At 39.0% G+C, this 26,701-nt stretch overlaps 2 protein-coding genes across 3 annotated transcripts in view; both read left to right on the forward strand.

The window, feature by feature from the left end:
• Positions 1-7,326, forward strand: part of si:ch211-71n6.4 (para-nitrobenzyl esterase) — a 28,470-nt gene extending 21,144 nt beyond the window's left edge. The window contains exons 9-10 of the mRNA XM_041785424.1: positions 1,790-2,017; positions 5,338-7,326. Coding sequence (XP_041641358.1) covers positions 1,790-2,017; positions 5,338-5,480 — 371 coding nt within the window. The 3' untranslated portion in view covers positions 5,481-7,326. The remainder of the gene's footprint in view (positions 1-1,789; positions 2,018-5,337) is intronic.
• Positions 7,327-15,260: 7,934 nt separating this feature from the next.
• Positions 15,261-26,701, forward strand: part of LOC121515193 (USP6 N-terminal-like protein) — a 47,746-nt gene continuing 36,305 nt past the window's right edge. For both annotated transcript variants that reach the window (XM_041795874.1, XM_041795956.1), the window contains exon 1: positions 15,261-15,496. The gene's annotated coding sequence lies outside the window, so the exon portion shown is untranslated. The remainder of the gene's footprint in view (positions 15,497-26,701) is intronic.

Consider the following 26,701-nt stretch of genomic DNA (forward strand, 5'->3'; position numbering starts at 1 on the left):
GCTCCAGATTATATTCTGTGAGCGATGACTCTCAGCTATGAACCGCTTTCTCTCTCTCCTCACTGGGCTCTGTATTGTTAACGTAGCCTACTGATCCTGGGTGAAATAACCCCAGTATCAGATCTGATTTCACATAAATCTGTTGCTTTACAGCCTAAAAAAAAAATACTTATGTATACTGAGTCATCAACACGTATAAATTCATCAAAGGTGGATGCTTTGTGCAATGACGTCGGCGCGTGACGTATCCGTTCCCAGGTCTGGATGCATTGAGCAGTATGAGTGCGGGCCAAAGGGGGTCAGGGGAGGGGGTCAAATGGGCTAGTGTGAGTGCCCCCTTAGTTCACCTTTCTCATCAAGTTTGGAAAAAGAATTGATGATAGAAAAGGGATCAACTGATATTTAAAAAAGTCTCTGTTAAGGGTGCAGATGGTTGAGTGGTTAGGTCGTACCCCATGTACACAGGCTGCCTGGGTTTAAGTCCGGCCTGCAGCTCCTTTCCAGCATGTCTCTACCGCAGTCTCTCCTCCCTGTTTCCAGTTTTACCCACTGTCCTCTGTCAATACAGGCATAAAAAGCATAAAAATATATCATTTAAAAAGTCTTAGTTCACTAAATTATTGCCAGACTTTAAAGGTTTCTCTGTTAAAGACCCTGTAAAGTCATAATAAATCTTTATTTAAGTTTGTTGTATGATTGGCCACAGTGTTATGAACCCCCAGGTCAAATTTCTGGCAAATAAATTTTCTTTTTTTTTTTTTTTTTATTATCCTTTAAAATCATGTAAAATGAGGGAGTGAAGTCTGCTCCGGGATGGTGTGGGTGCGTCTATTAATGAGCTGAAGCCACGCCCACTCACATTAAATATGATCATCTCAGATTTAGGAAATCGCCACAACCTGAATGGATGAAAGCATGAAAGCACTCGTGCTATTAGCCTGCCTCTTGACCTTACATTGACCTTATGAAAAGACAAATTCTGTTTTATGGCTGATAACTTTAATAAAGGCAGTGAAAGCCAACAGCCTCAGATGAACTTCTCAGTGATTCTATATCACCGTAGAGTTATTGGGGGTGAGTAATTCCCTATTGTGGCCAGTGACAAACTTTAAACCATAATTTTCTCCTTATGTTGAGATGCACAGAACTTGTACTGAAAAGTGTTTCCAGTTTTTATCAGAAAAGCTGGCACTGCTCCTTCTCCTCTGTGTTTATGAAGGTCATTTAAGAAGGCATCAACTTACAAGACATTTTATTCCATAGAACAGATCTGGTCCCACTCCTGTGAGTTTGCTCTGCAGTTTATTTGTGCTTCATGTAGGTTTAGTGCCGGTGGGGCCTGTTAAACTCAGTCAGCGGTGAAGCTCTGTGTAAACTGACATTTAGCCGTAGAGAGAGGAAACTGCAGGGCATCCTGGGTGATTTCTACTTCATGGTTCATTAGATTTTTTATTTTTATGCAGTCTGTTTTGACTCTGTTGCAGAAAAACGGCCAATCTGGGATGATGATGTATAAACGTTCTTGAGAGCTTATACCAATATCTTTACCAGGAATAAAACCCAAATATTCTTAGTTTATGGAATAATAAATAAAGCTCCTTAGACAGCATGAGTCAGAGATTCTGTGAAGTCAGCAACGCAGCATAAAATGACTGGTGGGGTTTTATACTTCTCTTAGAAAATCTCATTTTGAAGACTAAACTAGGACTGAGTGCACCAGTTTCAAGCAGTGTTATCCACTTATTTTTCCCCTCTCTGACAGCTGGACTAAAATCTCTTTTTTTTACAGCGGCTCTCAACAGCCCGGTGTATCGATATGTGGTGAGGTACACACCGTCAGGACCCCTCAACGTGTCCAGTGACCTGCTGCCGTTCCCTAGCCGCTTCTCCTTCCACTGTCTGGACATCATGGCGTTCTTCGGGTGGCTGGAGGACATTTTGGGAAAGCCTCTGTCTGATGGAGACAGACAGTTCCAAGATCTCATCACAAATCACCTCGTCCACTTTGCCAAAACAGGTGAGGATGCTGTCTGTTACTGACTGTTTGAGTTATGTATGGAGCAACTTTGGCATTGCACACTGATTTTCTGATGAATTTGACCATGAACATTTTAAATAATCTTTCACGTGGAATTCTGTGAGAGTTCTCTTGCTACTGGAGTGAAGCTGCAGGTTTTAACAGGCTTTTATTCACTGATCAGCCCCTGAAAAGTAAGCTAGCTCTTGAATAAAGTTAGTGTTGCTGCCTCATATTGGGGAGTATCGTCCTTCCAAGGTCCCAGCCTTCAAAGCCTTGGTGGATGCACAGAGCGATCTGAATTTAGACGGTACGACCTGCAGAGGATTTCCTGTTTTTGTCACCAGCTGTTCGAGCCCTCGGGACCTGTGTCCAGAGCTGCTCATTTTTCATATGCAATCATTATCACCCAGTATTTTCAGAATCCAGAGCTCAAAAATGCCCTAAGCATCAGCTGTAACTTGTCACTGCTCACAGCGCTCTCAGTTTTAGACTTTTGGACTAACTTTTAGAGCAGCAGCTTGCTCGTCAATGTCAGCTTATCCTCACCTGCCAATCAGAATCAGGAAGGGTGGGACTTCTGACGCCAGCTTTGTCAACATCAATGGTGGAGGAGAATCTAAAAGTAAAGTTTTAAGGTTTAGAGCTGCTGCTAATTCTAGGAAGGAGGCTGTTTTTATGTTTTCCTGCTGAAATAACCTTGAATAAAGGGGAATATTAAGCACACCAAGCCAGTTGAAAACATTTTGGATACTGCCTCAGGGTTCCTGCAGATCCTTGTCTTAGTCTTAAATTGCATTTTTGAAAAATAAGGCCATAATAAGGTCTTTAATTTTAGCAGATACTCTGAGTAAGACATGCCCTTATCCTATCTTTGTTTTCTAGCCAACCTTATACAATTTGAATCATCTTCCCCCAAATTTGTTGCATGAATATTCTCCATAATTCAGGGAATTCAGTGTTGTAAGTTTTTAATTTCCAGGAGGAGGACCCCCAGACCCCTCTATGATTTCTGACTCACTTTGAACAAAAAAAAACACTGTTGTTGTAAAACACCAAACCTCTGGGCTACTAGGCTGCCTGCTAAAAAAAACTTCTTGCATCCCACCCTTATTTTAGCATGTCTTCCCTGACAAGAAGTATTATTCTGCTTTTTAACAGTTAAACTGTTTAAAATCAGCTCAGCACTAAACATGTGCTTTGATAAATGTCAATAAACTGTTTATTGGTATAAAAGAGGCATTATATGTGCCAGAAATCATTACAGTTGGTTGTTTATGACACACAAAAAATATTTTGCTCTATACCATTTGACATTTCATTAACAGAACATTAGATCAGGAAATTCAGCCCTCGGTGTACCAAGAAGTCTCACGCTTCTCATTATTAACAGACTATTGTGCAAAAAGTGGTATTTATTTTTCTCATTTCAGGTTGTAAAAAGTCTTTAATATGATTTTTAAAAGTGTGTAGGAGCCCTGCTACCTCAAAGGCAGAGGTTTTAATAAATGACCAACAATTTAGCTGGTGAGAAGCGTAAAAAGCAGCTGCTGTGGACACAGGCCTAGACACCAACCTGTCTCCTAGCAGCCAGCAACTGTACCAGAACAAGCTAACACAACTAACATATTGTAACTTAAATATGTTTTAAGGGGCTTATAGGCCACTTGAGAGTCTGCCAGCTTGTTTGAAATGACACACAATGAATCTCAAGATATACTGGGTGACAAAGGAAGCACTCCTTTGTTAGCTGAGAAAAGGAGGACACATTTGTGGTACAGCCTTCAAAGCATTGCTGTTTGTTTGTTTGTATCCCCACTGACTTCAGCTTATAGTAATAACAAAAGCTCTGAGTGTCTACTAGACAAACTGTAGAATAAAAGTGATAAACCTATCACTCAGTATTAACCGCTGAAGTCTCAAGAAATGTTCTCTATGTGACGTTTTTTAAAACTGCATCACATGTTGGTATGAAATAATCAAAAAAGTGCAGCCCCACGTAAATGGGACATAGCAAACATTAGGAACAATCACAGCCTTCTGAGGCTTTAGCATGTATGTGAGCTAGAGTCTGGTGTACTTTTATAGTAACTTGTGTGAGGTGTGATCCATGTCAAGGATCCCTAGTAGTTATATTTGGTATGATCCTAAACACAGTTATAAATACAGATACTTCATACTACTTTCTTTTAAAGGGATTGTTCAGAGTTGAATCATCAAGTCTGCTGTGTAACCAAAAATACATTCTGCTGTTAAATTAAGATTCAAAAGGGAAAGGGCACTTCTCCAGGATGATATGGAACAAGAAATGATGGTGTGGAGCTGTAACCACTACATAGAAAAGCTGTGCTGCAAAACTAATGTAATCACAGTTGCAATCACAATGTCAGGCTGTGCAATTTCATAATCGCACAAAACGCTGCAATTATCTTTAGATAAAGTTGTAATTAAAAGGTTTACAAAAATGTCAGCAGAAAGGCCTTTTACCCTCAGAGACCGGTGTTATGGTATTCGACAAGAAGAGATGTGTTATTTAAATAACTTTTGAACCATAAATCATAGCCACTTGTTTTTTTCCTCTGTAAACCCTCTATTGTGTTGTTCCAATAATAGAATTTATATGAATGGTGTGTAATACATAAAAATCTTTGAGTATTACTCTCTGGTATTTTTTTTTTTTTCTTTTCTTTTTATCGTCCCATAATTTTTTTTTTAATTCAAGTGACATTACTGCAGCACAAATATTCTTAAAGCCCAGACTGTGCTGAACAAAATGGTGCTTAGAGCGTGACTGTGCAGCACAGGCTGATGTTCTACGATATTTGTTAGACAAAAACTACAGGTGAGACACAATGGTTAAAAAATAAGCTTTTGGCTCAGAGGATTAAGTGTACAATTATGCCTCTGCTTTTGAACTTTGTAGTTTGAGTTTTTTAATGCTACTTAATATTTGTATTACAATTGCAATCACAAATTGCTGTGTTGTTCAGTATAATTGCATTTGCACATTATGACCAAATCGTGCAGCATTACAGAAAAGTCAGTCTTGTCTCAAAGTTACTGCATGCTAACCTCTAGCTTCAGTGGAAGTAACAAGAAAAGTAAGATCTATTCCTAGAGTTATAAACCGTCTATCCAGAAATGATTGCTGATAGCCTCTGAGACCGATTTCTTTCAAGTGAAGTCGCCCTCTCTGGCCCATTAGACAGAATGCAACTTAAAGGCAGTTCTACCATGTCAAACTTTAGACAATGTTTACTCCTTATTTCAAATCAATGCCCCTATCGATTGAACTATGTCTCTTATCCTCTGTCTTTCAGGTAAGATGGCGGACAAGTGGCCAGAATACCCATCAGGCACTGCTCTCCTGGATGACAGCCTGTCAGTGGAGCAGGACTACTCAGCTGCTCGGTGTCAGCTGTGGAATGAGAGCGGCCTGTACGCTTATGCCTGGATGAACTAACCCTGCAGTGATGGCAGCTTCATTGATCAGTATTCATCCTGATTTAAATCACTGATTTGTCTCCTGCTCACGGACTGTGAGTTTTAAAACATTTTTAGATTTGAAGTTTCAAAGGATGTCTTCATCTTTAGTGTATTTTGTAAGGAAAACAGCCATATTTTGATGATGTGATCAAGTTTTCAGGAACCCGTCACATCAGAAGGATAAAAGTGAATTATTAAGACATGAAAAGCCTACTGTGGACTCGTCAGTGGAGCTGGTTTCTTCAGAAATAGAAACAACAGCTTGTTTTTGCTTCATTAGAGAAATGTTAAAATGTTTTATGTGAACTGTCCCTTTAACAAGCCAAAGGTTTTTGCTGCTGCAGCACTGAAGTGACCAAAAAGGAGCCTGGGATTTTTTAAAAATGGAGCTTTAGGATTGAACGCAGAGCTAAGTGTTTGACTGAGCGAAGAATAGAGGAAAGTGTGTTTTCTATCAGGTCAGTGTGAAGTGTGTTGGTGTTAGTTAAGCAGTGATTGAGCTACACAGAGGTTGTAATTGGGATCTTTGTAGGAAATGGCTCCAAATCAAAGTCCTTTTACTGTGAGAGTGAACTCTTTTGTTGTTGTTTTAAGTGTCTGACAACACAAAGAAAGATCCTTGCTGACACTGACCTTTCTAACAGAGAGCGAGGCACTTTTTAACCTGAAAATTTGGATTAACACTCCCAAAAGCTGCAGAATTATTTGCTTTCTGCTGTGCCTATCATGAGCTACTTCCTGAGTATCTAGCTGGCTGTGCTGATGAAGGACTGACTTCCATGTGTGTGCATGCAATCCTTTTGTTTTGCATGTCATCCCAGCAGTAAACATGGCATCCTGCCTGAAAGCCCCAGCTTTGGGCCTCATTAACCAACTGTTCTTAAGAAGAAATTTGCTCTTTAAACCCTCTCATGCAGTTTTGAACAAGATTCCAACATTCAGCAAAGTTTTCTTCTCTGTGACTTTTTTCTTAGCTAAGAAGAAACAAGTCAGAGGAAGTGTATTTGTCCAATTCTCTTAAAAACACACTAGTAATTAGTCAATTCACTCATTTAGATTTCAGTATTGCAGTGTTGCAGCTTAATCTATTGTACACGGTTTTATCAGGCAAGCTGTCATGTAGATAGAAATTCTTACGTCTCATGTTTTTGTTCTGTGATAACCACTAAATCCTCACCACAAAAGAAAAAAAATACCAAACATCATGGATTTCTGTAGCATTTTAAAGCAGCACTCTGTCCTATTTTTATGTTTAATAGCTCCACATCCGTCTCCTCCCTAACAGACTGTTATATCAGGTCACTCAGGAATAAAAAGCGCCTTTAAATATCATTCTTAATGTTTCATGCTCCATAAAAGAGATCTTTTCGGTTCACAGACATTAGTCGAGGCTGTATCTTCAGGGAAATGATGAAATGAAGTGAAAAAGGGAGCTATCATTTAATAAAATCTTTGTGTTTTTATTTTATCCCGTGAGAGTCCCAGGATGTTTTTTATGTAATCATGTGAACTCTGCTTTTTGCACTCACTAAAGTTTTTGCACTTATCTGTGAACACTTTATTTCTTGTATATTTCACTCCTTTTTTGTTGTGTATAGTTGGACTGAGTGTTTTATACTTTTATATTTCTGATGTTAAGAAGCTTTCTTCACATTTATACCCAACTTTATCCTGCCTGAATTACTCACAGTGTGCAAGAGTTTTTATTGTTGTTTTTAACTGTTTATAAGCTTTTTTTTTCCTTTATGGTTTTTTAACATCAATAATGTTTGATCATGCTTGGTTTGATAACTTACATGCTCAATAAAACTGAAACCACTTCAGTAATTTTGTTCTTCATTTGAATTTGAAATAAGGAAATTTATTCACCCTCACCCTTTACCAGTGCATTAATAAAGCATTTATAGCTGTTTTTATTGATGACATATAAATTATTAAAAAAAAAAAAAAAGCTTAATATGGGATGGGTTAACCCTTTATATGCCCTCATTGAAATATGAGGAAATTCAAAACCTGAAGCATTATTGGACATCACAAGACAAATCCTTCGTCACGTTTTTTGTTTTTTTTTTAATTATTATTTTTATTTTGTTGCAAATCAAGATCAGTGGAAGTGACCATATTTAGTTCCTCGCCCAAAGGAAAAAAATGTTCAGTTAATCATGGAAAATAAATGCATATTAGGGCTGAACAATTTGTAAAAATAACAGAAATGAAATTTTTTTCCCCCAGTATTGAGATTTAACATGACATTATTTTTAGGTTCTTCATCTTTTAAAAAAACACTTGAATGTATGCATAATGTGTAGGGCAAAAAAATCTCTGCTGTAAAAAATATATATATCAAACTGGTTTTGGACACGTTTCAGGTTAAGGAAATTTTGCACTGTCTGCGATTTAAAAATTGCAGGAGGCGATAATGCTATTTAATCTAATTTGTAATTAGTTTCCCAGCCCTAATGCATATAGATTTAAATAACATACAAAATTTTTGATTTTGTACAAATACAATACTAGTTACACAAAAGTTGTGAAAAGTGTAAAAAACAAAACAAAACAAAAAAAAACAAAAAAAAACAAAAACAGAATTCAATATTTTACAAATCTCATAAACCCACATTTATTCACAATAGAATGTAAACAACATATCAGATGTTGAAACAGACATTTTACCACTTCTTTAAAATATTAGCTCATTTCAAATTTAATGGCAAACATTTTGAAGGTCAGAATGGGGCAATAAAAGGCTGGAAAAGTAAGTGGTACTAATAAAAAACAGCTGCTGAAGGAGTATTTTGCAACCATTTGGGTTAAGTGGAAACAGGTTAGGGACATCACTGGGTATAAAAGAAGCATTTTAGAGAGGCAGTGTGTCTCAGAAGTTAAGATTGACAGATTTTCACCTTTCTGGGAAAATTGTGCCTAAAACTTGTTGAACAATTTCAGAAAAATGTTCCTCAATGTCAGACTGCAAAGACTTTGCATATCCCACCATCTACAGTACGAAATAATCTGGAGAAATCTCTGTGTGCAGGAGCCAAAGGTCAATATCGGATACCCGTGATCTTCAGTCCCTCTGGCAGGCTCCTGTAATGGAAATCGCTGCATGAGCTCAGGAACACCAGCAGACATCACCGTCAGTTCACCGTGCCATCCTCAAATGCAGGTTAAAGTTGTATCATGCAAAGAAGAACATGATCCAGAAATACTGCAGTCTTCTCAGGGCCAAGGGTCATTTAAAATGGGCTGAGGCAAAAAAGAAAACTGTTCTGTGGTCAGATAAAGATTTTTCTTTTTTTTTTTTTTTTTCTTTTTGAAACCACATAAGAGCTATCATTTTTTTAAATAGACATCTTAATGCTAAAATTCTACATATTGTGGTTTTAAATTCATGTTGTTGTTTTGATCAGTGCAAAGTTCCTTATTTTCTTTCACAATAAAAGCAGGTCTGTATCCGACAGGCAGTCAGTTACTCTTAGTTTAAGAGTGTATAAAAATCCAAAATAAAAAAAGTTGCACATGCCAGTAGTGGAATTTTTGAAATGTTACAAAAATGACGAAAATGGGAGATTAATCATTGTTAACAATATACATTTTCAGATAAGTCACAATTAAAAGATTTAATCATTTAACATCCTAAGCAAACATGTTGTTAAACCCATAGAAATTCTGCTTGTCATTGCTAAAATAATGTATAGAATAAGAATGGAAACCAGATGTCTGTAGGACTGTGGTTTCCTGAAGTTAACAGCTGTATGCATTTTGAGAAAAAATATCACCTGAGGCACAAGAAAACATAATTAACAAAATATGGCAACTCTTTCTGAACTTTAAACTTCACATTAGATATGCTTGATGATACCTGTGTAGAGATTTAGACTGGAAACTGTCTGTTCATATCACCTTTGAAATGTGAAATTGACCTGTCCCTGTCTATTTCTGTTTATATATATAAATTTATTTCAGTTTTCTGTTAAACAGAATATGTTGTCTCTAGCACCATGTTGTCATGTACAGTGCTTAACAAATTTATTAGACCACCTGTCATATTTGTCTCAAAGACCATCCAGCATCATGAAGTGCTTAAATGCGGTCTCTTTCATTTTCAGTGAGCTCTCCACATTTTACCATTTTGAACAGGAATGAGGAATTTCAAACTGAATTCACCTTTTTATACCCAAATTTGAGTCAGTTCACTGGGCTTCTCTGAGAAGTCAGAAATTAATTAAGCATAACATTCAACCACTTAAACTAAGTTTCTGTTCAGGAATTCAAGTAAATATCCATAACTTGACATATTAACCAAGAAATAATAATGTGATTTACTATTTTTTCAGTTTTTTGTAAATCAGTAAATTAGAAAATTCATGGATAACAATAGTAATAATATTTTAGCATTAAAAATATCATTTTGGTTAAAGAGCTTCTACATATTGGTGTATTAACCATGGCAGAAACATAAAAAATGAGTTTGGAAATTACCAATGCTGTTAATTTAGGGCAGCTGTGGCATAAACCTTACTTTGGGTGGTGGTCTAATAAATTTTTTTTTAAGCACTGTATGTTATTTCTAGTGTTGTATTTATCTTATATTACTGTGCAGTTCTCTGTCATTGTGTTTAAATTTTAGAAGGAATATATATATATATATATATATTTTTTTTTTTTTTTTTTTTTTTTTTTAAATAAATCCTTACCCCTTTTCTAATGTATGGAGCTAATACCAGGCGTATTACATAAAAATATAAGAATAAAAAATACCTCTTTTGGAAATTGGTCCAAAAATGTTTTTTTTCCTACATTTTACATGGAGTTAATCAGTGTTCTTGTTATACAGTAAAAAGCTGACCTTCTAAAATAAAAGTCACAACTGAAATAAAAACAGAAAATAAGAGAAACAGGTTGAAATTATAAGATAAAAAGTTAAAATTATGTAATAAAAGACAGATTTTTAAAATTAAAATCCAGTGGTTGAATAAAAAGTCAAAACTATGAGACAACATGTTGAAAATTATGTCATAATAGTGTTACAATGTTACAATGTTACAATGTCATTTAGCAGACGCTTTTCTCCAAAGCGACGTACATTTGAGAGCAAGAACAACACAAGCAATGATCTAGACAAGAAGAAACAACATCAGTAAGTGCCATCAAGTGCTTCAGGTTCAATTGGACGCAAGTGCTGCCGTGTAGAGTTTAGGGCAGAGTACCTAAAATATACGTTGTTTATGTAGTTTTTTTTTTTGTTTGTTTTTTTTTGTTTTTTTTGTTTTTAGACAGCAACAATGAATCAAGGAAAATGTGGGGTCACTAATTGCCATTCATTAGGCTTCACAACAACTATTTACCAAGTACCAAGTGCTGGATCATTCCCAAAGAGCTGGGCAAAGAAATCCCAGAAGTAGAGCAGGACAGTGCGAGCTAACTATAGTTGGGAAACTCATTCAACCACTGGGGACAGCAGTGGAGAATAGTCTGGCTGAGACTCAATCTACTACTGGGGACAACAGTAGAGAATTGCCTAGCTAAGTGCAAAGTGTTCTCTGAAGAGCTGGGTCTTTAGCCTTCTCTTGAAAGTAGACAGGGAGTCTGTAGATCGAATGTAGTTGGGTAATTCATTCCACCATTTAGGGACAACAGAGGAGAAGAGTTGAGCTAGTGACTTAGGAGCATGATGTGCTGGAAGTACCAGGCGCCTTTCGCTGGCTGAGCGTAGTGGGCGAGAAGGGGTGTAGACCTGGATGAGGGACTCCAGGTAAACAGGAGCAGTTTTAGTTACTGCTTTGTAAGCAATGATTAGAGTTTTGAATTTAATGCGAGCTGCAACTGGAAGCCAGTGTAGAGAGATTAAAAGAGGCGTGACATGAGCTCTCTTGGGTTGGTTGAAGACCAGACGTGCTGCTGCGTTCTGGATCAACTGCAGAGGTATAACTGTGCATGGAGGTAGGCCTGCCAGTAATGAGTTACAGTAGTCAATACGTGATATTATAAGAGCCTGTACTAGGAGTTGTGTAGCATGCTCTGTCAAGTAGGGTCTGATCCTCTTGATGTTGTAGAGGGCGGCAGGACCGAGCAACCGAGGCCACATGGAGCTTGAAGGTTAGCTGGTCATCAATCATGACACCCAGATTCCGGGCTGACTTAGTAGGCAAGAGATTATTTGATCCAAGCTGGATACTGATCTGCGGTTCAATAGTGGGACTGGCTGGGATGATAATGAGCTCAGTTTTGGGCAGGTTGAGCTGAAGGTGACGTTCCCTCATCCATTTAGAAATATCAGCAAGGCAGGATGAGATCCGAGCTGAGACAGTTGTGTCATCTGGTGGAAAGGACAGGAATAGCTGTGTGTCGTCTGCATAGCAGTGATAAGAAAAGCCATGGGAGCGGATGATTGCACCAAGTGAGGTGGTGTATATTGAGAAAAGTAGGGGACCAAGCACAGACCCTTGAGGCACCCCTGTTGATAAGCCATGCAGTTTAGACACTCCTCCCTTCCATGATACTCTAAAAGATCTCCCTGTGAGGTAGGACTTAAACCACTGTAGGGCAGATCCTGAGATACCAAGTGAAGAGAGTGTGGAGAGGAGGATTTGGTGGTTTACTGTGTCAAAGGCAGCAGACAGATCCAGCAATAAGAGAACTGAGGACTGACCAGCTGCTCTGGCCAAGCGAAGTGATTCCGTTACCGACAAAAGTGCAGTTTCAGCAGAGTGGCCCCGCCTAAAGCCAGACTGATTCTGATCAAGTAGATCATTGTTCTGCAAGTGTTCTGAGAGCTGGTTGAAGACTGTGCGCTCCAGTATTTTTGATAGGAATGGGAGAAGTGAGACCGGCCTGTAATTTTCAACCAGGGCTGGGTTGAGAGTGGGTTTTTTGAGCAGTGGTGTAACCCGCGCTTGCTTGAAAGCAGCTGGGAAAACACCTGTGGACAGAGAGGAGTTAATGATACAACTCACAGCAGGGCTGATTGTGGGCTCAATCGCCTGCAAGAGATGTGATGGTATCGGATCGAGGGGACAGGTTGTGGGCTTAGAGTCAAGCAGAAGCCTGGTGACCTCGCTCTCACTTAGTGGAGAGAATGAGCTAAGTGATGCATCACTAGCTGGTGGCAGAAAACTGAGTTGGACAGGCTCAGAGAATTGGTTGCTGATGGCAGAAACCTTGTCAGTGAAGAAGGAGGCGAACATGTCTGGAGTCAACATACTGGAGGGTTGTGGGTTTGAAGGAGAGAGGAGCGAGTTAAAAGCAGAGAAGAGTTTGCGTGCATCAGTGGCAGCACAGATCTTTGATTGATAGAACGCCTTCTTAGCAGATTTTAGAGCAGAGGTAAAACAGGACAGTTTTTGCTGATAGGCACTCAAGTCAGTGGTTTGTTTGGATTTACGCCATTTTCTCTCTGCCGCTCTGAGCCCTGCCCTTTGGGTTCTGATGACCTCAGTGAGCCAGGGACAAGGTGGAGTATTACGAATAGGCTTAGACACCAGAGGGCAGAGTTTGTCCAGAGAGGAGGTCAGTGAGGAGCAGAATGTGTCTGTGGCCTCGTTAACAGTGAGTGTGAAGGACTCGTTACATGAGGCTAGTGCAGCTGAGACCTCGTCAGACAGCTGTGTTGGGTCAAGTGACTGAAGGTTTCTGCGGTATGATCTTAACTGAGTAGTAGATTGTTGAAGTTCAGGTAAGCCAAGTGAGAACTGAATGAAGTAGTGGTCAGAGAGGTGAAGTGGTGTTACACTCAAATTAGCCGTGGAGCAATTGCGAGTTAGAATCAAATCCAGTGTATTACCAGCCTTGTGTGTAGGAGGCGTTTGAACCAGTTTCAAGTCAAAGGAGGACAGTAGTGAAATAAAATCAGTAGCCTGGGCTCTATCCAAGTGGATGTTCATGTCACCCATGACAACCAATGGTGTGCCATCATCAGGGATGTCTGAGAGTAACATGTCCAGTTCCACAATAAAGTTGTCCAGGTGACCCCCAGGTGGGCGGTATACCACAACCATGTAAGCCTTTATTGGGGCAGTGACCTGTACTGCATGATATTCAAATGAGGTGTTATTGTCCAAGGGTTTGAACTGGCTGAAGTTCCAGCTATGAGAAAGAATAATGCCTGTGCCACCTCCTCGGCCAGAAGAGCGAGGTGTATGAGAGAACACTGCATCAACTGATAGAGCAGTTGGTGTTACAGTGTTCTCAGGACGGACCCAAGTTTCTGTCAGGGCTAGGACCTGAATGTTAGACAGTTTAGTGAGGGAATTGATGAATTCTGCTTTGTTAACTGCAGACTGGCAGTTCCAGAGGCCAACTGTGATAAAAGGTTGTGGAAAAGAGGCATTCTGCAAAGTGGATAGATTATGCAGGTTTCGTTTTCTGTAACTATTGTGCTTCTTTCTGTTCCCATATATGACTTGTATTTTTTGGTTGCACATGTTGCGTTAGACTGCTGGGGTGCGTTAGACTGTACTCGCACAGGTAGACTCGCTGGTCTTTACCCAATGTGGTCTTCACACAATTGGGCTTCCACAAGGGCTGACGCTTACGCTGACGCTTCAGCGCAGTCTGTGTACTTATATAGAGAGATATGCCACAGATGTGCACAATTGAGTTGATTGTGCACAGCCGCTAACCGCCCCAGCTGGCAAATTTAGATTCAAACTCTCTTAAAGCTTGGACTACAGTGAAACTCCGCCCCGGCAGTTTACACTTTTAGCAATCAATAGAGGGAGCCACACGCGTCAACTGCCTCACCTATTGTTGCAGAGAGAGTGAAACTAACACGTTCAGCCTAAGCAAAACTGCCAACAACCTACTTCCAACTGAAACAACCAAAAGCAGATTCCTGACCTTTAAACTCATAATAACTACAAGATAAAATGTTCATACTGTTTAAATTGTGCAGTAAAAGTCAAATTATAAGATAAATATGGATAATTATGACCAAAAAAGTCAAATAAAAGAGATAAATTTCAGACAATGAAATAAAAAGTTTGAATACTTTTCATCCCTCATAATATAGGTTTATTTCAGTTACTATTGGGTTAAAAGCAAAAATAATACAATACAAAAAATCTTAATAGTGGGATAAAAAATAAATAAATTAATTAATTAATTATGACATTATTTATAGTTTTGCCTTATCTCATAATTATGACAAAAATCTCAAATTTGTGACTTTATCTTCAAATAACTACAAGATACATAGACTATGAAGAGAAATAAAAATGAGATTATGTCATAGTTACGAGAAAAAGTTGACATTACAACATAATAGTTTCATAATGAGATAAAAAGTTGAAATCATGAGATATGAAGTCATAATTGTGAGATTTTAAAAAACAAAAAAACAAAATTATGAGATAGAAAGTCAAAATTACGAGTTACGTAAAAATAAATTAAAAGTTATAATTCTGATTTATTTACTAGCTCATAAATATCACATTTTATTTCATAATGCGTGCTTTTGTTTCATATTTATTTTTTTATTTTCCTAAAGTTTTAACTCTAGATGATTGTTTTAGAAAGGAACCCACCTTTCCTTTAATATACACACACACCAACAGTATAGTATTACATATTATATTTTTAGACCGGTGGAAATGGGCTTCCAGTTGTGAGATCCTCGTCCTTGTTCCTCGTGTCTCTACCGTGAGTGTCCAGCAGATGGCGGCAGCAGAGAACTCTCCGGCCCGTCAGTCTGTGGTCGGAGCCTCTGCTCGTGGAGCTGCTGTGTCTTTAAGGCCGGGGCTCTCGGCTCTCTCTCGGCTGTTTGTGATGCCACGCTGCGGCGCCTGCTCAGTGCGCTTCCACCGCCGCTGCTCGGATCAGGGACCAGCAGCTGCTCTGTCCCATACTGCTGTCTGATGTTAAACCTATGGATTGACGGAGGGAGGCTTTTGTTGTGGTTTGTTCTGCTGGAGCTGCACTTTCACCGGAGAATGCCCAGAGGAGCCGGAGCCGTGTTACTGCACGGATAGCGCAGAAATACACCAGAGAATCACGGTAATTACTCTCTTATTTACTCTAATTTTACGCCTTTTGTGTTGCTGTTGTTTATTATTCTCGTTAGGATAAAAGGATCTCGCGTGAGGCTGCAGCTCAGCGATAAAACACAGCATCCCAGCTCGTCCTGACGGAGGCTGAAGGTTTGTTTACCATCATGAAAAAAGACGATTAGGGCTGTCATTAAGGTCAGGATCTCTGTGTGAGGAGGCTGGAGACTGAGCCAGCATCCTTCAGCAGTCACAGCATTTCTCTACGTGACCCTGTGATGGTACAGAGAGACAACAGCAGCTCTCAGGCCTGCTGCTGCTGCTGCTGCAATAACACACAGAAGTTGCTCCAAAAGAATTCATAACGAGTAAAAATTCAGTTTACAGCAGCAGTGCTGAGCCAAGAGGACACAATAGTGCTGATGCTGTGTAGATATTCGCAGACAAAGCTGAGGTTTTGGCTGAGGACATGACATAAATGCAGTTAATTAAAGAAATGCTCGCACAGTTGGCTATTGATAGGCTTGTGCAGGTAGTTTATTGTGCTTAATATAGCCTAATTTCTATGCATATGTTTTGTAGGCTTTCTTTATGTCCATATGCCCTTATAGCAATGGAATTATATTATTGTAAAACACCAAAAAAAAAAAAAAAAAAAGAAAAAAAATCAGCTGAGAGGAGGAAAAAGTATTACCAAAGGTTTTTAAAATAAATGCAGAATTTCAGTCATATTTTGATCCAATTAATTCTTTTGGCCCTGAAGACTTTTCCACAACATGTTGAGATACTTCTGTCACTACATTACTGCAAAATTAGCCATACGATGGATTAGCAACGGACAAAGCTACACGTTCAAGTGTATCTTCTAACATAAGAAAGTTTGGTTTACAAACAGCTAGCTATCTATGGAGCTATTATTGTTGCTAAAGTCTTTGCAAACACGTAGAAAGATCTGTGCACAAATCCGCAAATGCGTGTACAAATCCACAATTGTGTGTACAGATCTGCAAATTCGTGTAAAGATCTGCAAATGTGTGCACTAATCTGCAAATATGTAGACCAATTTGTAATTGTGGACTTAGTTCATTTTGGTTTAAAATTTGCCTCTAAATTGGCTGTCATATGCACGTGACTTTTGCAACACTTGTACGGTACACGATTTGTACTCAGATCCATAAGGGTATACTTAGATCTTTAAGTGTAAAGGCTGGGTCTGTTGCCCTCAGCGCAGGCTCACAGGCAAGGCTGCCTTTCTCATCACATTGGCATCACGGAGGAGGCAGCAGTTAAGACTTAGTAAAAGCTTCCAATCACAAAGTCCAGGGTTTGAACCTTGCAATGTCCTGAAAATGTATTACTTGTTACCTGTTTGTTTTTTGTTAACTCTTATGCACTGCTCATGAATTTAATCACTCAGGCCAGGAAATATACAAGACTTGAAAATTTGCTTCAATGTGTGATCAAAACGACCGGCCTGACGAAACATTCATTTCAGTCCATTACAGTTCGCACTAAACAGTCATTTTAATATTTTGATTATTTGCTCTGGCATCACGCCGATAGTTCCTTCAGCTGCCCTTAAAATAGAAAATCGCTTCGCAGTCCCGTGAGCAAAGGAATCCCAACATAAAAATGTAATCGATATCTAAAGTTCTGTTGTGGCTACCAGAAAAACTCTGAAATTAGAGACCTCAGCGTCACCTGGCTCTGCCTAATGTGGTGCTGATCCTGCACGTGCAGCACAAACGGTGCCAGCGTGATGACTCTTTGTCCACTGGTGAAGACTCCCTCTACCTGCCATCTACTCCCGCCCACGCATGCGTGGATTCTGGCCTGATGCTGATTCACTGAAAGCATCCGGCATAACAAAAACTATGTATATTTCCTGGCCTGAGTGATTAAATTCATGAGCAGTGCATAAGACTTATCAGCAAAAAACAAACAGGTAACAAGAAATAAATTTTCAGGACATTGCAAGGTTTGAACCCCAGACTTCGGGATTAGAAGACTGCAACACTGCCACTCGGCCACTTCATTGACATATACACTAATGGTGTCATAATGTGGTTTAAATGTCAACATTGGCATTTAGCATATCCACTCAAAATTGACAATCTTTCCCTTTCCCCCTATTTTTATAAATATAAATGTTACAGACCACTCCATCGATCTTATTGCTAACATCACCTGGCTCATACAGCGTCATAATGGGGATTTCTGTTAAATACAATACAATGAACCCCTGTCTTGTAGAGATGGCAATTCATCCACCGCTGTGATATGAGTTTGGAGATAAGGAAGTCATTATTTTCTTCACTCTTTCAAGGACAATATAAATAATAACAATAACAGTATTATACGATAACATTTTTCCTTTCACACTGACGTTATATAGAGCCGTTACTAAGTCTTAACTGCTGCCTCCTCGGTGATGCCTATGTGATGAGAAAGGCAGCCTTGCCTGTGAGCCTGCGCTGAGGGCAGCAGACCCAGCCTTTACGCTTAAAGATCTAAGTACATGCTTACGGATCTGAGTACAAATCGTGCGTGGTACAAGTGTTGCAAAAGTCACGTGCGTATGACAGCCAATTGAGAGGTAAATTCTGAATCAAAATGAACTAAGTCCACAATTACAAATTGGTCTACATATTTGCAGATTAGTGCATGCATTTGTAGATCTTTGTACAAATTTTTTAAACTTTGCACATATTTGCAGATCTGTACACACATTTGTAGATTTTTATGCAGATCTTTGTAGGCATTTGTAAATACTTTCGCAACAATAATAGCTCCATAGATAGCTAGCTGGTGGTTTGAATTGTTGTTTATAGACCCAGTGCTGTTTCCCATAGTGTGCATAATATGTTACATTGGGAAGTAAATTCAAATGCAGTATACTAGTACACTCAAAACTGTGTGGAATAGACAATTTGCACCCTCACTTACCGCCATACTGGTGACGTCGCAAATATTGTACTGTTAGCATCCTAGCACGCAAGCTGATGTTAACATTTGCTAGCTAGTTCATGTGTTAGCCTTTTTTAACAATTAGCAATGGCAGCACGCCTTGATCAAGAAAAGGTAACCTTGCAAAGAGGATGGATTTGAGTCCACAGCTGTCATTAGGCATATCCATCTTGAAAAGCTCCAATTTGTTTGAGGAGAATACGACGGTAGCTATGGGCTGAGTTTTACTGGAAGCCATTAATAATGTCTGCCACCAGTGTAGCAGTTAGCTCAGATGTAGCTAATAGTATGGTGGTTGTTTTATCCAGTTTTACGAAAAGTAATGAAATTACTCAAATTATTGTGAGTAGCTTTTTTGTGTACTTTAACTTTTTAAGTTTATTTTGAGTGAAGTTTTGTACTTAATTACATTTTAAAAAGCATCAAGTACTGAGTCAAAAAATAAACGCTATAATCCACAACAAAGAGGTCCAAGCTTTCCGCCATCAACATAAAATTGACCAGTCATTTGGCTTTTACAACATATAATATGCTCATAGTGAGAGAATTGTTCCATATTTCTTTCCAAAACAGCTGTTGCATTGTACTTTAGGTTATGTCAAACCTTATAATAAACAACCTGGTTAGAGGTCCATATTTTCTTGTTGTTATTGCACATTAAGGACAGGTCGTATTTCACTGTGAAGGCCCCATAGATATCGAAAGTAGCTACTCAGTACTTTGGGTAAATTTTAAATGACTTACTTTTTACTTCTACCTATATAGATTTATAGACTAGTACATTTATTTCTAGTAAATTTTAACCAGAGTAACTGTACTTGACAGTAAACAAAAGGCCACACTGAAAGCTTCTCATGACATAAAATGTGTTTTTACTCTGCCGTCCTGCTTCTGCATGAGTTTGCGATCATCTGGTTGGGGTTAAGTTGTACTGTGAGTTGGTGTGTACAAAGGCTGCTGGTGGTTTAGCAATAAGCTTGGATGTAGCCATATAAAAGTGTCATTTTCATCAGAACTGTTCCATATTTCCTCATTATAACAAGAGCAAAGAGCCACACTGAACACTTCTCTTGGCAAGAAGATGTTTTCACTGTTCTCCCAAATGACCTCGGCATAAATTTAATCCACATCATTATCCTCTCTTCATATGTGGAAAAATGGACTTGTGCTTGTATAGCACCTTTTTAGTCATTTGACTTATCATGCTAGGGCAGTGTATGTACCAGAGCTGCACATGCCTGCTGCCTCATTTTGTCGCCACTCTGATTGGCCCGTAATGAATGTGACAGACAGAATGTTCCTCCAATCACCTTCCGAGGATTAAATGAAAAGTCCTGCTGCTCTGTTTGGGAGGTTTCCTGGATGAATGTGAAATATATCCATGTCATGGATAGAAGAAACAGTCCGTCTGGCATGTCAGGTTAAGAAAAAGGCCTCTAAGGCAAAGTAAGTAATTTTTTTCCAACTGAGTAATGTTAACATGAAATACATGAATATAGTAGAAAGAAAGTAGCTGTTTCACACATCCATCTGGTAAACCACTCATAGACAGCATTTGTGAAAGGGCAGAGCCTTTGAAAAAAGAAAAAAATCTTGGAGGGTGATTGGATGAACGCTCTGTCCGTCACATCTTTACGGGCCAATCAGAGCAACAAAACATGTGACGTAGCCACTTTTGAGCTGTAGCCCTACCGAAGGAGTCAACTCTGCAAACCGTGGCGGCTGTAGACGTATCAGTACATGACTAAAACTGGTGCTTTAGCAGCACCCATCCTAATGTCTTCCACCATAATTGCACCGGTCTCTTGTTGCTGCTTGCTTCCATCACAACTCCGCCACGCCAGAAAGTACTGCCCCTCATCGCTGATTGGTCCTGTCACTTTCTAACTGGGCCCAAACGGTTCAGACGGGAGTGTTGCAAGATAGATCCGCCAGTGAGAAACACAGAAACGGGCGTAGCCATCTGCTTTGCAAGGTTATCTGTTTATAACTTTCTGTTTAAAAATAAGTAGATGAAGAAAATAAAGGGCATACTGTTATTTATGCAAAGCTGTGTAATATCATTTTAACTCTGCTTTTAAAGCTTTTGTGCTGGTTCTTTGTCGACCATTATAATAACTGTTACATTTTTGAATACGCACTATTAAAAAGAATTGAAAATTTTCAAATTGTTAACAATGTAATTCCAGGTCATATTATTGCATCAACAAATAAGGAAGATTTAAGGTGAATCCATGGTCAGAAAATTTGTTCAGCATTTTTTGATGACTATGTTTAGTGTTGTTACTTCTCTGTGTTCATTTTATGTTTCTATTTTTGTGCAAATTCAACATTGTGCCGGAGTTTGCGTTTTTTTCTTGCTGAAAAGAAGAATTTAGCCACATTTTTTTGCTGTTAGCAGTGTGTTTTTGTTGCTATTTCCAAGTAGATATCAGTGTTTTATTTTTGCTAGAATCAAATTCAGTGCGCTCTAAAGTCCTTGAAGTTGCTTCAGTTTTAAGTTATGTGCACAAGTTTGGTCAAAGTTCCTGAAATTTTAACTGTATGCTTGTCATAAAAACAGCCATCTGACTAAAAATTGAGATTATTAGACAGAAAATTTTAAAAAATCTGACAGTCTTTCACATAAGAGGATGATAATATAATTGATGAAGTAATTCTAGGAATTAAAGTTTGTATTTTGAAAAGTTTCAGGCAGTAAGGAAGTAAACTTTACATTTTCATAGAGAGTTTATTGAGAATGATGTTATTTGTTTGGACAAATACTTTGTAGTGTTAAGTTGTGTTTGATTTAAATTTGTCGTGCATTTAAAGCAACTAAACTGCCATTATGAAACACGTTTGTTTATAGCACAGATCTGCCGCAGCTTTGTTGTGCTGTAAAAGCTTGACAGTGATTCAAAAGTGCTTGAATTTTACCCTGGAAAAGATGTGTTATACCTGCATTTAAAAATTGGGTTTCTGGACAACCTCATTTATCAGACCTTTGAGCTACTTCATTGGATTTTGGCCCTAAAAGTCATGACTTGATGCCTCATAAATTCTGCAGACTCTGTGTAAAACGTCAGACCTTCCAGTCATTCGGCTGCAGCCGTGCGCGCAGAGACGTCCCAGCTTACAGAAGCTTTAAATATGTGCTGTCATCTGAAACATATGGCAGCGGCTGCATGTGGTCAGCGCTCTAAATCACAGAGCGGCTCTGGCTGGAGTCCCAGTAACGAGGGTGGAGGCCCAAACTGGGGGAGAGCAGAGAGACTGGACTCTACCTGACTGAAGGACAGGGTGTCCTGAGGACAGTTTAAAGTAGAAACTAAGAGTCACCAAACCTCGAGTGGAGTTATAATTACATCAAACAGACCACATCACAGAGTGGACACGTGGGAGCTGGAGGCTGTTTGTGATCAGATGTGGACGTTTAAAAAAAGGGACATATGTTTATAAATAGTCGAATTTATATGAGGTATCTTAAATTAATAGTTATTTGAATGGAGAAAAATCATCAAGAGAGCTCTTCTAAACCAACGTAATACTAAGTAGCCTCATACAGAGCAGTGGCAGGAAACTCAAGTTAAGATTCATGATGACGAAATTTCTATATTTTCTTACTGTTTAATTTTATATTGCAGGCTCAAAAAAGAAGCTTCATTTCTAAATGTAGTTAAGGCTGTTCTGATCAGGATTTTTGTGATGTGATCATCTGAGTGAAATCCACTAGTCCTGCTGATACAGGCATATTTTTGTTTTGATAGAGCTTGTTTAGTGCATGGTTAGCTTTGTAGTGTACTGGGACCTCCTACAGGGGGCAGTATAACCTGATAAAATGACACAGAAGTCATCCTGATTCAGTCACAACATGCTGTCACTGACTTTACGAAACAAAAACCTTCCAAGGAGTGTCCTACAGTACTGGAAACTGATTTAAACAATGCGATGATTTAGTCATTGTATGTTTTAATTAATGAGAATTAACAGACAGACTCTATCTTATGTCACCTTTTTGTCATTTATTTAGTCTTATGTCTGGAACCAGAGTCATGGTTCAACTAGTGCTGGATTAAGTGGTGAACTGCCATAAAACATTCCACTATGCCACTTGCTTGCTAATTTTAAGACATTACAAGTGTCTTTGGAGATGTTGAGGCTACTAGGTTCGAGTTTGTTGGGCCACAGACACTTATAGAAGTGGTTTTCAAACTTTTCTGCCACCTGATATCAAGCCAAAATCTCATGGCACCCATATTCATATCAATGCTAAAAAGCCACTGTAGCACGTGTTACGGTATCGTTAGTTCTTGTGTAGCTGTAGCAATAATGTTTGGTTGTACAAATTCCCAAGGCACACTAGGGTACCTTGACACACCATTTGGGAACCTCTGGCTTGCAGAGATGAATATTAGAAAAAATATTTAAGTGTCATAGCTGCCTCCTCATCAAAACCAAATAAATGTCAGTGACTCATTGATTATACTTTTTGAGCCCACCAGCACTTCCTGAGTAATGTTGCTGTCTCTGGAAAAACAAGCATTGAAATTCCCAAGGTAAAGAAAAAGAAACAGAACAAAAGTAAGCATTTCAGTGGGTTTGGTGGGCCCAGGAAGGTTTCCAGGTCTGAAGTTTTGGACAGGATGGTCTGTTGAATAAGAGGCAGTATGTTTCAGAACATTAGCTCAGCTACATTATGCAACACATTATGGACAGGTGTGTCCAATTTCCCTATCAGCAGGTCTTTGCAAGCAAATAAACAGGAAGTTACAGCATCCCCCAGAGACCTGGGGCACTGGAGGTTGTAGATTTCCTCCCAGCATGTACTGTAAGACCAAACAGTTGGAGGTTGTTAGAAATTAAGTTGTGTTAGCTTAAAAATGCAAAATAGCTATTTCAGCTCTGTTTTTTTCTGAGACGATTGAACACATATTAAGTTTGAAGTCAACAGTACTCAATCATTTTATTGTCTCTGTTCCCAGAATGCCTTTGGGCATTAGACTCTTCTGCACCATGAGTGAAGTTGCTGACTCAGTGAGAGGGTCAGGACCCACTGCAGGGATATGAGACACTGAGAGGGGAATCTCCGAGGCCTTATAAAAACAGAAATTACACCTTTGCCAGTTCACACCAATTTTGCCTAATTTTAACCTGTTTCCATCACTTTTTCCCACCAATTTTGCCAATTTCAACAGATTTTTGCCAGTTGAAACTCATTCCTGTCCATGTTAAACGTAGTTTCTGCTTGTTTTGCCACGTCTGAACCAATTCTTGCCATTCTAAGCCCGTTGTTGCCTCTGTTGACCCATTATTGCCACTATTAACCAATTTTTATACCCATTTTAACCACATTACACTTTTTGTTTTGCCCATTTTTGCCAGTTTTAACCTATTTTTCATCCCATTTGATCAAATTTTTGACCCATTTATTTCACTTCAAGCCCATGTCTGCCACTTCTTAATCCCCCATAACTACTTTTTATCCCTATTGTTGCCATATTTTGCTTATTTTGCCACTTTTATCTAATTTTTACCACTTCTTGCCCATTTTATGTACTTTTAAACTCACATTTTATCCCCTTTATCCACAAAATTTTGCCATTTTTAACCCATTTTATTCATTTTAATCCATTTTAATTCTGTTTTTAGGAAATGGATTTGATGTTTTCTATTTACTATGGCACACAAAAAAAACTTATTTTTTATTTGATAAGAGTACTTTTTATTCAGGTTAAATATGAAATATGGATATCACAGGTTAACTTTACAATTGACCATGATTTTGCTGTCCTCCATGGTCCCCCAGTCTCCCATTTATCCCCCCTTATGGGCAGCCTTGTCTGCACATGACTACTCTTGATTGTGTTCAACCACGTTAAGACAGGTTACAAAGAGCACATGTCTAGACCATACCCTCTGTTACATTTATTGATAAATAGCCAACATTAATCCACCAAGAGCTCAGCAACAAGCAACATTTAGCAAAGTTTCAGTTGCAAGGAAAAACATCCTTTTACCAGAAACTTGGAAAATAACCAGCCATGATGGACAGCCATCTGCTGAAGCTGTGTTGTGTTGTTAAGGGATAGAGGGACAAACAGGAAGAGAGAAGATATTTGTCAATTCTCTACCAAAAACAATGAAGATATCATATCACCATGCAGCTATTCAGGCGATAGTGGAGGGGAAAAGGATGACAGACCCTCAGCAGCAGTTGAGATGACGTTTTTTTTTCTAGCTGACAGTTTAAGGCGCTGTTTTTCAGTTTAATTTGAGTCACAGCACTGATGTGCTTGATATTTAGTTGCTGGTAAACACGGCAAACACTGTACTGCTCTCAGCTACAGACACCAGAGTATTAACTGATTTTGGCTACAAAGCAAAAATACTAAAGCTGAATGCAAGAGGTTGGGATGAGAGTCAACATCTCTTTGTCCAAGGCCATGGTTCTCTGCCAGAAAACAGTGGATTACTCCCTCTCTGCCCCAAGTGAAAGAGTTCAAGTGTCTGGAGGTCTTGTTCATGAGCCAGGGTAGAATAGACTGAGATTGACATGGGGAATGGTACAGAATCAGAAGTTTTGTGGGTCTTGTGCTGAAATGCTATAGTGGAGGCCACTGAGTCGAAAGCAAAGCTCTCAATTTAGCAGTCGATCTTCATTCTAGCTCTCACCTGTGGTCATGATCTTTGTGTGGTGACCAAAAGAACGAGGTCACAGAAACAAGTTTTAAAACGAGATTCCTCTGCAGGGTGTCTGGGGTTATTCTTGATAGGGTGAAGAGGTTACACATCCAGAGGGAGCTCAGAGAGGGATGCTTCTCCTTTGCACTGAAAAATGCCAGTTTATTACGTACAGTACATGCATCTGATTAGGATGACTCCCCTTTTTTGGAAACTAAAAGCAAGGAATTATACGCCTTGCTGTATTATCTAAGCAGGTTGGGATACTGATTGTTCTTTATTAGAATGAAATCAAGTTTTAAAATTCTGAAATCTAAAAACATCTTGTGTGTAGATACAAAGACAGGAAGAACAGCAGTGTGAATGTTGCTGTTGAATCTCTCGCTGTCTTTAACTGTGTCACAGACTGTCTGCCACACACGACCTCCATCCTCCACCTTCCTGAATTATTCAAACTGGTTAACCCACAGTGAGACTCACAGTCTGGGACGCTGTCTCGACAGGCAGACCCCTGTTTAAACTCTGAGCTGAGGAGTATAACAATATAAGATATGTAGAGCAATTTTAGGTCCTCTAACTAAACCATGCTACTCTGAGTATTATTCACAGTGCCTCAGCATCTTGAACAAACATGTGGCGTTGTGAAACAGAAGACGAAAATCAATCTTCAGTGATTAACTGCATGGACGATGGTTCAGCTCAACTGATAGAGCAGGAGTCCTTGTATGGAGGCCAGAGTTTTTGACATGTAGGTTGTAGGAACAAGAGAGAGGAGAGAGAGAGAGAGAGATGAACACCACCCTGACTGCATGTGCAAAATTGTAATGCTCTGCCTTGTGAATTTCAGGCTTGCTTTGTAAAAATTATGACATCTACCAGTTTTATTTTGAATTGAAGAATCTGAAGTGCAGTGCTTAGTACTGATGAGCCTTTGCCTGCTTTGAGCCAGATAGGTTCTTTTCAGATGATGTTAAACAGCAGTGGAGAACTCCAGATGGGGGGCAAGCAGTGATTTCTGCATGGGGAAACGCTACTATAAGGTCATGTTTTGAGCTGTTAAAAGCTGCTATGCCAAGCATTCAAATTGTGGAAATAAAAACTTAATTCTTAAGCTGCTTTTATGCACCTAAAATAGAGAAACATTCAGGCAAAAACAAAAAGTTTTAAAAACCTCACAGTGAATTGGCAGCAGGCAGGAATCTAAAAAAGCCTCCGTCTAATGCCTGGATGCTCGTCTATGCTCTGTTTCCACAAAGCGGTATTCGTTCCATACAATGTTGTCATAGTTTAGCACATTACATCCTCAGCTTATGTCCATCCTTTCTGATTGTGAAGCGAAATCCATCTTGTTTGAGAGATCCAAATTTTTTGATTCAGCTCAGTAGAGTTGTTTGTTTGGTACTCATTCGACTCTTCACTTTTTAACAGTTTGGCCTTTTAAATATGGATTAGATAATGCCAAAGGATGAAGGAAAGGAAACTGGGACTCGAACAAGAGCTAGCTACAGTCGCTCACATTAAGAGTCATTTTGTAGCACAGGCTCGTTCATGAACAGCTCATCATCGCCTGGTGTCTTGACCCAAA

Source organism: Cheilinus undulatus, linkage group 1 (assembly GCF_018320785.1).
Source record: "Cheilinus undulatus linkage group 1, ASM1832078v1, whole genome shotgun sequence".
Lineage (NCBI taxonomy): Eukaryota > Metazoa > Chordata > Actinopteri > Labriformes > Labridae > Cheilinus > Cheilinus undulatus.